The sequence below is a fragment of the Salmo salar genome, unplaced genomic scaffold, assembly GCF_905237065.1.
Source record: "Salmo salar unplaced genomic scaffold, Ssal_v3.1, whole genome shotgun sequence".
Lineage (NCBI taxonomy): Eukaryota > Metazoa > Chordata > Actinopteri > Salmoniformes > Salmonidae > Salmo > Salmo salar.
Window position 1 is genome coordinate 36,680 of NW_025547575.1, and position 15,846 is coordinate 52,525.

The 15,846-nt window shown below is 45.6% G+C and overlaps 1 protein-coding gene across 1 annotated transcript in view; it reads right to left on the reverse strand.

Annotated features, from left to right (window-relative positions):
- Positions 1-11,014, reverse strand: part of LOC106593097 (anoctamin-1) — a gene marked incomplete at its 3' end in the record, with an annotated part of 46,927 nt that extends 35,913 nt beyond the window's left edge. Inside the window, exons 1-3 of the mRNA XM_045711363.1 lie at positions 10,586-11,014; positions 9,374-9,418; positions 5,132-5,527 (exon numbers count right to left, since the gene is read on the reverse strand). Coding sequence (XP_045567319.1) covers positions 5,132-5,527; positions 9,374-9,418; positions 10,586-11,014 — 870 coding nt within the window. The remainder of the gene's footprint in view (positions 1-5,131; positions 5,528-9,373; positions 9,419-10,585) is intronic.
- Between the last annotated feature and the right edge of the window lie 4,832 nt (positions 11,015-15,846).

The window sequence follows — 15,846 nt, forward strand, 5'->3', positions numbered from 1 at the left end:
AACCAACAGGTAGGAACCATAGTTTAATACCAGGAGGAGGACAGGGGATAGGAACCAACAGGTAGGAACCATAGTTTAATACCAGGAGGAGGACAGGGGATAGGAACCAACAGGTAGGAACCATAGTTTAATACCAGGAGGAGGACAGGGGATGGGAACCAACAGGTAGGAACCATAGTTTAATACCAGGAGGAGGACAGGGGATAGGAACCAACAGGTAGGAACCATAGTTTAATACCAGGAGGAGGACAGGGGATGGGAACCAACAGGTAGGAACCATAGTTTAATACCAGGAGGACAGGGGATGGGAACCAACAGGTAGGAACCATAGTTTAATACCAGGAGGACAGGGGATAGGAACCAACAGGTAGGAACCATAGTTTAATACCAGGAGGAGGACAGGGGATGGGAACCAACAGGTAGGAACCATAGTTTAATACCAGGAGGAGGACAGGGGGTGGGAACCAACAGGTAGGAACCATAGTTTAATACCAGGAGGAGGACAGGGGATGGGAACCAACAGGTAGGAACCATAGTTTAATACCAGGAGGACAGGGGATGGGAACCAACAGATAGGAACCATAGTTTAATACCAGGAGGACAGGGGATAGGAACCAACAGGTAGGAACCATAGTTTAATACCAGGAGGACAGGGGATGGGAACCAACAGGTAGGAACCATAGTTTAATACCAGGAGGAGGACAGGGGATAGGAACCAACAGGTAGGAACCATAGTTTAATACCAGGAGGAGGACAGGGGATGGGAACCAACAGGTAGGAACCATAGTTTAATACCAGGAGGACAGGGGATGGGAACCAACAGGTAGGAACCATAGTTTAATACCAGGAGGAGGACAGGGGATGGGAACCAACAGGTAGGAACCATAGTTTAATACCAGGAGGAGGACAGGGGATAGGAACCAACAGGTAGGAACCATAGTTTAATACCAGGAGGAGGACAGGGGATAGGAACCAACAGGTAGGAACCATAGTTTAATACCAGGAGGACAGGGGATAGGAACCAACAGGTAGGAACCATAGTTTAATACCAGGAGGAGGACAGGGGATGGGAACCAACAGGTAGGAACCATAGTTTAATACCAGGAGGACAGGGGATGGGAACCAACAGGTAGGAACCATAGTTTAATACCAGGAGGAGGACAGGGGATGGGAACCAACAGGTAGGAACCATAGTTTAATACCAGGAGGAGGACAGGGGATGGGAACCAACAGGTAGGAACCATAGTTTAATACCAGGAGGAGGACAGGGGATGGGAACCAACAGGTAGGAACCATAGTTTAATACCAGGAGGAGGACAGGGGATAGGAACCAACAGGTAGGAACCATAGTTTAATACCAGGAGGACAGGGGATGGGAACCAACAGGTAGGAACCATAGTTTAATACCAGGAGGAGGACAGGGGATGGGAACCAACAGGTAGGAACTATAGTTTAATACCAGGAGGACAGGGGATAGGAACCAACAGGTAGGAACCATAGTTTAATACCAGGAGGACAGGGGATGGGAACCAACAGGTAGGAACCATAGTTTAATACCAGGAGGAGGACAGGGGATGGGAACCAACAGGTAGGAACCATAGTTTAATACCAGGAGGAGGACAGGGGATAGGAACCAACAGGTAGGAACCATAGTTTAATACCAGGAGGACAGGGGATGGGAACCAACAGGTAGGAACCATAGTTTAATACCAGGAGGAGGACAGGGGATGGGAACCAACAGGTAGGAACCATAGTTTAATACCAGGAGGACAGGGGATAGGAACCAACAGGTAGGAACCATAGTTTAATACCAGGAGGAGGACAGGGGATGGGAACCAACAGGTAGGAACCATAGTTTAATACCAGGAGGACAGGGGATAGGAACCAACAGGTAGGAACCATAGTTTAATACCAGGAGGACAGGGGATGGGAACCAACAGGTAGGAACCATAGTTTAATACCAGGAGGAGGACAGGGGATAGGAACCAACAGGTAGGAACCATAGTTTAATACCAGGAGGAGGACAGGGGATGGGAACCAACAGGTAGGAACCATAGTTTAATACCAGGAGGAGGACAGGGGATGGGAACCAACAGGTAGGAACCATAGTTTAATACCAGGAGGACAGGGGGTGGGAACCAACAGGTAGGAACATCCCTAATATAGCCTTACAGCAGCTCAACCCCGCCCACCACCACCCAACCCCGCCCACCCTACCCCCCAATCCCGCCCACCACTAAACCCCGCCCGCCACACCACCCATGTTTATTCAGTTGGGTTTTATTCCAATGTTACCACTCTCCAGTATGTTTACTCATCAGAGCTGGGTTTTATTCCACTCTCCAGTATGTTCATTCATCAGAGCTGGGTTTTATTCCACTCTCCATTATGTTCATTCATCAGGGCTGGGTTTTATTCCACTCTCCAGTATGTTTATTCATCAGGGCTGGGTTTTATTCCGATGTTACCCCTCTCCATTATGTTTATTCATCAGGGCTGGGTTTTATTCCACTCTCCAGTATGATCATTCATCAGAGCTGGGTTTTATTCCACTCTCCAGTATGTTCATTCATCAGAGCTGGGTTTTATTCCAATGTTACCACTCTCCAGTATGTTCATTCATCAGAGCTGGGTTTTATTCCACTCTCCAGTATGTTCATTCATCAGGGCTGGGTTTTATTCCACTCTCCAGTATGTTCAGTCATCAGGGCTGGGTTTTATTCCACTCTCCAGTATGTTCATTCATCAGGGCTGGGTTTTATTCCACTCTCCAGTATGTCCATTCATCAGGGCTGGGTTTTATTCCACTCTCCAGTATGTTCATTCATCAGAGCTGGGTTTTATTCCACTTTCCAGTATGTTCATTCATCAGGGCTAGGTTTTATTCCACTCACCAGGATGTTCATTCATCAGAGCTGGGTTTTATTCCACTCTCCAGTATGTTCATTCATCAGGGCTGGGTTTTATTCCACTCTCCAGTATGTTTATTCATCAGGGCTGGGTTTTATTCCACTCTCCAGTATGTTCATTCATCAGGGCTGGGTTTTATTCCACTCTCCAGTATGTTCATTCATCAGGGCTGGGTTTTATTCCACTCTCCAGTATGTTTATTCATCAGAGCTGGGTTTTATTCCACTCTCCAGTATGTTTATTTATCAGGGCTGGGTTTTATTCCACTCTCCAGTATGTTCATTCATCAGGGCTGGGTTTTATTCCACTCTCCAGTATGTTCATTCATCAGAGCTGGGTTTTATTCCACTCTCCAGTATGTTTATTCATCAGGGCTGGGTTTTATTCCACTCTCCAGTATGTTCATTCATCAGAGCTGGGTTTTATTCCACTCTCCAGTATGTTCATTCATCAGGGCTGGGTTTTATTCCACTCTCCAGTATGTTTATTCATCAGGGCTGGGTTTTATTCCACTCTCCAGTATGTTCATTCATCAGGGCTGGGTTTTATTCCACTCTCCAGTATGTTCATTCATCAGAGCTGGGTTTTATTCCACTCTCCAGTATGTTTATTCATCAGGGCTGGGTTTTATTCCACTCTCCAGTATGTTTATTCATCAGAGCTGGGTTTTATTCCACTCTCCAGTATGTTCATTCATCAGGGCTGGGTTTTATTCCACTCTCCAGTATGTTCATTCATCAGAGCTGGGTTTTATTCCACTGTCCAGTATGTTCATTCATCAGGGCTGGGTTTTATTCCACTCTCCAGTATGTTCATTCATCAAGGCTGGGTTTTATTCCACTCTCCAGTATGTTCATTCATCAGGGCTGGGTTTTATTCCACTCTCCAGTATGTTCATTCATCAGAGCTGGGTTTTATTCCACTCTCCAGTATGTTCATTCATCAGAGCTGGCTTTTATTCCACTTTCCAGTATGATCATTCATCAGAGCTGGGTTTTATTCCACTCTCCAGTATGTTCATTCATCAGAGCTGGGTTTTATTCCAATGTTACCACTCTCAAGACACGGCGGTTGGAACACACACACACACACACACAGCGCTCACACACACACACAGCGCTCACACACACACACACACACACACAGCGCTCACACACACACAGCGCTCACACACACACAGCGCTCTCACACACACACACACACACACACACACACACACACACACACACAGCGCTCACTCACACACACACACACAGCGCTCACTCACACACACACACACAGCGCTCACACACACACACACACAGCGCTCACACACAGCGCTCACACACACACACACACACACAGCGCTCACACACACAGCGCTCACACACACACAGCGCTCACACACACACAGCGCTCACATACACACACACACACACACACACACACACACACAGCGCTCACACACACACACACAGCGCTCACACACACACACACACACACAGCGCTCACACACACACACACACACACAGCGCTCACACACACACACACACAGCGCTCACACACACACACACACAGCGCTCACAAACACACACACACACACACACACACACACACACAGCGCTCACACACACACACACACACACACACAGCGCTCACACACACACACACAGCGCTCACAAACACACACACAGCGCTCACACACACATACACAGCGCTCACACACACAGCGCATACTCACACAGCGCTCACTAACACACACACAGCGCTCACACACACACACACACACACACACACACACACAGCGCTCACACACACACACACACAGCGCTCACACACACACACACAGCGCTCACACACACACACAGCGCTCACACACAGCGCTCACAAACACACACACAGCGCTCACAAACACACACACAGCGCTCACAAACACACACACACAGCGCTCACACACACAGCGCTCACACACACAGCGCTCACACACACACACACAGCGCTCACACACAGCGCTCACACACACACACACACACACACACACACACACAGCGCTCACACACACACACACACACACACACACACAGCGCTCACACACACACACAGCGCTCACAAACACACGCACAGCGCTCACAAACACACGCACAGCGCTCACAAACACACGCACAGCGCTCACAAACACACGCACAGCGCTCACAAACACACACACAGCCCTCACAAACACACACACCGGTTGGTCTCTCACCTCTGTGTCTCTCTCCATCTCAAGCCCCGCCTCAAGTAGCCTGGCCTCAAACTCCTCCCTGATCAGCACCATCTCTCCGTCAGCTGGGTTCGCCTCTAATTCCACGGCCACGCCCAGGTCCACACACACCTCCCCGTCCCCCGCACTCCGCTGCCCGGCAACACATCCCAAACCCCCCACGGGGCCGGAGGGGGGGGAGCTACCGTTGGAGACGACGGAGAGGCGATGAGGAGGGTGTGGAGGGGCGGAGAGACGGTGCAGACGGTCGCCGCCCCTCACAGAGATCTGTTTGCGTTGGTAGAAAACCAGAACATAGTCCACTTTCCTCCGGCCGTCGGAGAAGAACTGACAAGACCTTTGGCCATCCTGGGGGGCCGCTGGACCAACGCCCCCACCCTGGAGGAGAGGAGCCAGACAGGGGACTGGTCAGTAACTAACTAACACCCTAACCTGCTGGCCCAACGCCCCCACCCTGGAGGAGAGGAGCCAGACAGGGGACTGGTCAGTAACTAACTAACACCCTAACCTGCTGGACCAACGCCCCCACCCTGGAGGAGAGGAGCCAGACAGGGGACTGGTCAGTAACTAACTAACACCCTAACCTGCTGGCCCAACGCCCCCACCCTGGAGGAGAGGAGCCAGACAGGGGACTGGTCAGTAACTAACTAACACCCTAACCTGCTGGCCCAACGCCCCCACCCTGGAGGAGAGGAGCCAGACAGGGGACTGGTCAGTAACTAACTAACACCCTAACCTGCTGGCCCAACGCCCCCACCCTGGAGGAGAGGAGCCAGACAGGGGACTGGTCAGTAACTAACTAACACCCTAACCTGCTGGCCCAACGCCCCCACCCTGGAGGAGAGGAGCCAGACAGGGGACTGGTCAGTAACTAACTAACACCCTAACCTGCTGGCCCAACGCCCCCACCCTGGAGGAGAGGAGCCAGACAGGGGACTGGTCAGTAACTAACTAACACCCTAACCTGCTGGCCCAACGCCCCCCACCCTGGAGGAGAGGAGCCAGACAGGGGACTGGTCAGTAACTAACTAACACCCTAACCTGCTGGCCCAACGCCCCCACCCTGGAGGAGAGGAGCCAGACAGGGGACTGGTCAGTAACTAACTAACACCCTAACCTGCTGGCCCAACGCCCCCACCCTGGAGGAGAGGAGCCAGACAGGGGACTGGTCAGTAACTAACTAACACCCTAACCTGCTGGCCCAACGCCCCCACCCTGGAGGAGAGGAGCCAGACAGGGGACTGGTCAGTAACTAACTAACACCCTAACCTGCTGGCCCAACGCCCCCACCCTGGAGGAGAGGAGCCAGACAGGGGACTGGTCAGTAACTAACTAACACCCTAACCTGCTGGCCCAACGCCCCCACCCTGGAGGAGAGGAGCCAGACAGGGGACTGGTCAGTAACTAACTAACACCCTAACCTGCTGGCCCAACGCCCCCACCCTGGAGGAGAGGAGCCAGACAGGGGACTGGTCAGTAACTAACTAACACCCTAACCTGCTGGCCCAACGCCCCCACCCTGGAGGAGAGGAGCCAGACAGGGGACTGGTCAGTAACTAACTAACACCCTAACCTGCTGGCCCAACGCCCCCACCCTGGAGGAGAGGAGCCAGACAGGGGACTGGTCAGTAACTAACTAACACCCTAACCTGCTGGCCCAACGCCCCCACCCTGGAGGAGAGGAGGGTGAATAGCAAATCAACTTTATTGAACGTTGCAGAAGCTATACAGTACCAGTCAAAAGTTGACAAACCTACTCATTCAAGGTTTTTTTTAATGTTTTATATTTTCTACATTGTAGAATAATAGTAAAGACATCAAAACTATGAAATAACATGGAATCATGTAATAACCAAAATAAGTGTTTAAACAAATCAAAATATTTGATTTCTTCAAAGTAGCCACCCTTTGCCACGATGACAGCTTTGCACGTTCTAGGCCTTCTCTCAACCAGCTTCACCTGGAATGCTTCTCCAACAGTCTTGAAGGAGTTCCCACATATGCTGAGCACTTGTTGGCTGCTTTTTCTTCACTCTGCGGTCCAACTCATCCCAAACCATCTCAATTGGGTTGAGGTCTGGTGATTGTGGAAGCCAGATCATCTGATGCAGCACTCCATCACTGTGTTGGGTCATTGTCCTGTGAAAAACAAATGATAGTGGGACTAAGCGCAAACCAGATGGGATGGCGTATCACTGCAGAATGCTGTGGTAGCCATGCTGGTTAAGTGTGCCTTGAATTCTAAAAATATCACAGACAGTGTTACCAGCAAAGCATCCCCCCAACACACCATCACACCTCCTCCTCCATGCTTCACGGTGGGAACCACACGAGGAGATCATCCGTTCACCTACTCTGCGTCTCACAACGACACGGCGGTTGGAATCAAAAATCTCAGATTTGGACTCATCAGACCAAAGGACAGATTTCCACCGGTCTAATGTCCATTGCTCGTGTTTCTTGGCCCAAGCAAGTCTCTTCTTATTATTGGTGTCCTTTAGTAGTGGTTTCTTAGCAGCAATTCAACCATGAAGGTCTGATTCACACAGTCTCCTCTGAACAGTTGATGTTGAGATGTGTCTGTTACTTGAACTCTGAAGCATTTATTTGGGCTGCAATCTGAGGTGCAGTTAACTAACAAACTTATCCTCTGCAGCAGAGGTAACTCTGGGTCTTCCTTTCCTGTGGCGGTCCTCATGAGAGCCAGTTTCATCATAGCACTTGATAGTTTTTGCAACTGCACTTGAAGAAAAGTTCAAAGTTCTTGAAATGTTCCGGATTAACTGACCTTCATGTCTAAAAGTGATGGACTGTCATTTCTCGTTGATTATTTGAGCTGTTCTTTCCATAATATGGACTTGGTATTTTACCAAATAGGGCTATCTTCTGTATACCACCCCTACCTTGTCACAACACAACTGATTGGCTCAAACATTCACTTTTAACAAGGCACACCTGTTAATTGAAATGCATTCCAGGTGACTACCTCATGAAGCTGGTTGAGAGAATTCCAAACATGTGCAAAGCTGTCACCAAGGCAAAGGGTGGCTACTTTGAAGATTCTGAAATATATGTTGATTTGTTTAAAACGCTCGTTGGGTTTCTACATGATTCCATTTGTGTTACTTCATTGTTTTTGTCTTCACTGTTATTCAACAATGTAGAGAAAAGTATAAAAATACAGAAAAACCCTGGAATGAGCAGGTGTGTCCAAACTGTTGACTGGTCCTGTATATAGACCTGACACCCTATTCTACATAAGAGACAGCTGTTCTACATAATCTATTTCTATCTGAATACACACACACACGATTCAACAAATCAACTCATCGGCTTGATTTGTGCAATCAGGTGTTAGTGCTGGGCTGGAACAAAAAGCCTGCACTCCCCGCACAGGACCAGGGTTGGAGACCACTGATGACCACCCTGTATCTCCACAGGACCAGGGTTGGAGACCGCTGATGACCACCCTGTATCTCCACAGGACCAGGGTTGGAGACCACTGATGACCACCCTGTATCTCCACAGGACCAGGGTTGGAGACCACTGATGACCACCCTGTATCTCCACAGGACCAGGGTTGGAGGCCAGTGATGACCACCCTGTATCTCCACAGGACCAGGGTTGGAGATCACTGATGACCACCCTGTATCTCCACAGGACCAGGGTTGGAGACCGCTGATGACCACCCTGTATCTCCACAGGACCAGGGTTGGAGATCACTGATGACCACCCTGTATCTCCACAGGACCAGGGTTGGAGATCACTGATGACCACCCTGTATCTCCACAGGACCAGGGTTGGAGATCACTGATGACCACCCTGTATCTCCACAGGACCAGGGTTGGAGATCACTGATGACCACCCTGTATCTCCACAGGACCAGGGTTGGAGATCACTGATGACCACCCTGTATCTCCACAGGACCAGGGTTGGAGGCCACTGATGAGGTTATATCAAGGCTGGTAATGTAGGGTTAAATAATTCAGCAAGACCTTTCAGATGAGAGGTGTCCTTGTCAGCATAAACGGAGGACAATCTCTACAGTAATAACCAGCCAGGCGACATAAAATACTCTTTAAGAACAAAAACATGTTTTCAGTTCACATGAAAAGTTTTACAAAAACGTACGTACTGAGAAAGGATTTGGCATGTCACAACAAACAAAACGCAGGAGCAGAATCAACCGTTAGCAGAAAGTCAACCGTTTGCGGAGTTACTTACCGGAATCTTGTCTTGGCTGCCGTATTGATGATGCATTCTGTAGCGCTACAAACACAGACAGGAGAATAAAGGAACGGTGTCGTTAAACCGGGAGGAGAATAATAACGGAATAGTTGCAGCAGCTGTACGCGCGGAACTCATCATTATTATCAACAACACGCGCATCTCGGTAATCCGTCAAAAAAAAAATTGTTGGGGAGGGGGAAGCAAAGCGACGCGTCTCTCACTTGGCAGCGTACTCAAGATTAGTAGGCTATGTCCCACACACACACACACGTTTCATCTAGATACCCATTAAACGGTATTCTACCTGGGTTCCCCGTGAGTTAATTGGTCTGCGTGTCTGTGAGCTACAGGCTCCGTCTATTCATCCGTCTGTTGATTCTGACGGCGCGCGTCCTCGGGAGTTTGGCACACGCGTCCAACTCATGTTCACCCAGGTGCGTTGATTGGTCGACGCTCCCTGATAAATTACAGGTAACAAGGGGACCAGTGGGAACAAACGGTCTCTCAGGTGAAGTGATACTGATGGTTTCTACGGCGACGCGCTCAGGGAATTAAAGTGGAAAGCACTGTCACGCACGAAAGAACGCATTTTAATAAATTGTTGTTTTTCATTAAAATAAGACCCGAAAAAAAAATACTACGACCTTTTAAAATAATGAACATAATGTATCCTCGCGTCTTGTTGGTGTTTATTCTATATTAAAAGTATTTATCCACGCCTCTTGTACGTGTTCATTCTTCATACATGACCGCGCTTGCCGTGTTCCTTCCCTGAGCGCGTAGCCGTAGAAACGTTCAGTTCCGTGTATCAACACACCTGGCGGGCTGAAACGCGACACTGTGGCAAAATGAAATACATTTTATAGTTCAGCTATTTAGTTGTAATGTCTCTCCAACACGGTTAGTCAGAAAGGTATTCAGTATAATAAAGACCGTTCAAACTGTTCCGCTGAAATCATCTGATTGTTGATTTAAAACACACACACACACACACACACATACACACACACACACACACACACACACATACACACACACACACACACACACACACACACACACACACACACACACACACACACACACACACACACACACACACACACACACACACACACACACACACACACACACATATATATATATATGCCTCTGACAACTTTTTTTCTGTCTGAGTCAAGCACTGCTCCTAAATTATGTCCTTACTGTGTGTGTCCGCTCCTGTAGGGAGTCTATGTCCAGACCCAGACCAGGCCCTGTAGAGCCCAGAGAGATGTCCCGGTCCAGACCAGGACCTGTAGAGCCCAGATAGATGTCCCGGTCCAGACCAGGCCCTGTAGAGCCCAGATAGATGTCCCGGTCCCGACCCAGACCAGGCCCTGTAGAGCCCAGAGAGATGTCCCGGTCCAGACCAGGCCCTGTAGAGCCCAGAGAGATGTCCCGGTCCAGACCAGGCCCTGTAGAGCCCAGAGAGATGTCCCGGTCCAGACCCAGACCAGGCCCTGTAGAGCCCAGAGAGATGTCCCGGTCCAGACCAGGCCCCGGGTCGAACAGGGCATCACTGTGGATGGATGATGACTCACTGACAGCTGTGGCCACCCTGCAGCCACTCCATGTTCCTGCAGACACACACATCATTATCCAATACACACCTCATTAACCAATACACACCACATTATCCAATACACACCACATTATCCAATACACACCACATTATCCAATACACACCACATTATCCAATACACACCACATTATCCAATACACACACCACATTATCCAATACACACCACATTATCCAATACACACCACATTATCCAATACACACACCATATTATCCAATACAAACATAATTATCCAATACACACCACATTATCCAATACACACCACATTATCCAATACACACATCATTATCCAATACACACCACATTATCCAATACACACCACATTATCCAATACACACACACCATATTATCCAATACACACCACATTATCCAAAACACACCACAATATCCAATACACACCACATTATCCAATACACACCACATTATCCAATACACACCACATTATCCAATACACACACCACATTATCCAATACACACCACATTATCCAATACACCACATTATCCAATACACACTACATTACACAATACACACCACATTATCCAATACACACCACATTATCCAATACACACCACATTATCCAATACACACCACATTATCCAACACACACCACATTATCCAACACACACCACATTATCCAATACACACCACATTATCCAATACACACACCACATTATCCAATACACCACATTATCCAATACACACCACATTATCCAATACACACCACATTATCCAATACACACCACATTATCCAATACACACCACATTATCCAATACACAGCATTATCCAACACACACCACATTATCCAATACACACCACATTATCCAATACACACCACATTATCCAATACACACCCATTATCCAATACACACACCACATTATCCAACACACACATCATTATACAATACACACCATATTATCCAATACACACCACATTATCCAACACACACCACATTATCCAACACACACCACATTATCCAATACACACCACATTATCCAATACTCACCACATTATCCAATACACACACCACATTATCCAATACACACCACATTATCCAATACAACACATTGTCCAATACAAACATCATTATCCAATACACACCACATTATTCAATACACACCACATTATCCAATACACACCACATTATCCAATACACACACCACATTATCCAATACACACCACATTATCCAATACACACACCACATTATCTAATACACACCACATTATCCAATACACAGCACATTATCCAATACACAGCATTATCCAACACACACCACATTATCCAATACACACCACATTATCCAATACACACCACATTATCCAATACACACCACATTATCCAATACACACCCATTATCCAATACACAGCATTATCCAACACACACAGCATTATCCAACACACACCACATTATCCAATACACACATCATTATCCAATACACACCACATTATCCAATACACACCACATTATCCAACACACACCACATTATCCAACACACACCACATTATCCAATACACACCACATTATCCAATACACACCACATTATCCAATACACGCACCACATTATCCAATACACACCACATTATCCAATACACCACATTATCCAATACACACTACATTATCCAATACACACCACATTATATAATACACACCACATTATCCAATACACATCACATTATCCAATACACACCACATTACCCAATACACAGCATTATCCAACACACACCACATTATCCAATACACACCACATTATCCAATACACACCACATTATCCAATACACACCCATTATCCAATACACGCACCACATTATCCAACACACACATCATTATACAATACACACCACATTATCCAACACACACCACATTATCCAATACACACCACATTATCCAATACACACCACATTATCCAATACACACCACATTATCCAATACACACACCACATTATCCAATACACTCCACATTATCCAATACACCACATTATCCAATACACACTACATTATATATCCAATACACACCACATTATATAATACACACCACATTATCCAATACACACCACATTATCCAATACACACCACATTATCCAATACACACCACATTATCCAATACACACCACATTATCCAATACACAACATTATATAATACACACCACATTATCCAATACACACCACATTATCCAATACACACACCACATTATCCAATACACACCACATTATCCAATACACCACATTATCCAATACACACTACATTATCCAATACACACCACATTATCCAATACACACCACATTATATAATACACACCACATTATCCAATACACACCACATTATCCAATACACACCACATTATCCAATACACCACATTATATAATACACACCACATTATCCAATACACACCACATTATCCAATACACACACCATATTATCCAATACACACCACATTATCCAATACACCACATTATCCAATACACACTACATTATCCAATACACACCACATTATCCAATACACACCACATTATATAATACACACCACATTATCCAATACACACCACATTATCCAATACACACCACATTATCCAATACACACCCATTATCCAATACACACCACATTACCCAATACACAGCATTATCCAACACACACCACATTATCCAATACACACCACATTATCCAATACACACTACATTATCCAATAAACACCACATTATATAATACACACCACATTATCCAATACACATCACATTATCCAATACACACCACATTACCCAATACACAGCATTATCCAACACACACCACATTATCCAATACACACCACATTATCCAATACACACCACATTATCCAATACACACCCATTATCCAATACACGCACCACATTATCCAACACACACATCATTATACAATACACACCACATTATCCAACACACACCACATTATCCAATACACACCACATTATCCAATACACACCACATTATCCAATACACACCCATTATCCAATACACAGCATTATCCAACACACACAGCATTATCCAACACACACCACATTATCCAATACACACATCATTATCAATACACACCACATTATCCAATACACACCACATTATCCAACACACACCACATTATCCAACACACACCACATTATCCAATACACACCACATTATCCAATACACACCACATTATCCAATACACGCACCACATTATCCAATACACACCACATTATCCAATACACCACATTATCCAATACACACTACATTATCCAATACACACCACATTATATAATACACACCACATTATCCAATACACATCACATTATCCAATACACACCACATTACCCAATACACAGCATTATCCAACACACACCACATTATCCAATACACACCACATTATCCAATACACACCACATTATCCAATACACACCCATTATCCAATACACGCACCACATTATCCAACACACACATCATTATACAATACACACCACATTATCCAACACACACCACATTATCCAATACACACCACATTATCCAATACACACCACATTATCCAATACACACCACATTATCCAATACACACACCACATTATCCAATACACTCCACATTATCCAATACACCACATTATCCAATACACACTACATTATATATCCAATACACACCACATTATATAATACACACCACATTATCCAATACACACCACATTATCCAATACACACCACATTATCCAATACACACACCACATTATCCAATACACACCACATTATCCAATACACCACATTATATAATACACACCACATTATCCAATACACACCACATTATCCAATACACACACCACATTATCCAATACACACCACATTATCCAATACACCACATTATCCAATACACACTACATTATCCAATACACACCACATTATCCAATACACACCACATTATATAATACACACCACATTATCCAATACACACCACATTATCCAATACACACCACATTATCCAATACACCACATTATATAATACACACCACATTATCCAATACACACCACATTATCCAATACACACACCACATTATCCAATACACACCACATTATCCAATACACCACATTATCCAATACACACTACATTATCCAATACACACCACATTATCCAATACACACCACATTATATAATACACACCACATTATCCAATACACACCACATTATCCAATACACATCCATTATCCAATACACACACCACATTATCCAACACACACATCATTATACAATACACACCACATTATCCAATACACACCACATTATCCAACACACACCACATTATCCAACACACACCACATTATCCAATACACACCACATTATCCAATACACACCACATTATCCAATACACACACCACATTATCCAATACACACCACATTATCCAATACACCACATTATCCAATACACACTACATTATCCAATACACACCACATTATCCAATACACACCACATTATATAATACACACCACATTATCCAATACACACCACATTATCCAATACACACATTATCCAATACACACCACATTATCCAATACACACCACATTATATAATACACACCACATTATCCAATACACACCACATTATCCAATACACACCACATTATCCAATACACACACCACATTATCCAATACACACCACATTATCCAATACACACACCACATTATCCAATACACACCCCAGGGTCATATATCATACCACATTATGGAACCCACAGCAGGGTCATATATCCTACCACAGCAGGGTCATATATCCTACCACATTATGGACCACACAGCAGGGTCATATATCATACCACATTATGGAACCCACAGCAGGGCCATATATCATACCACATT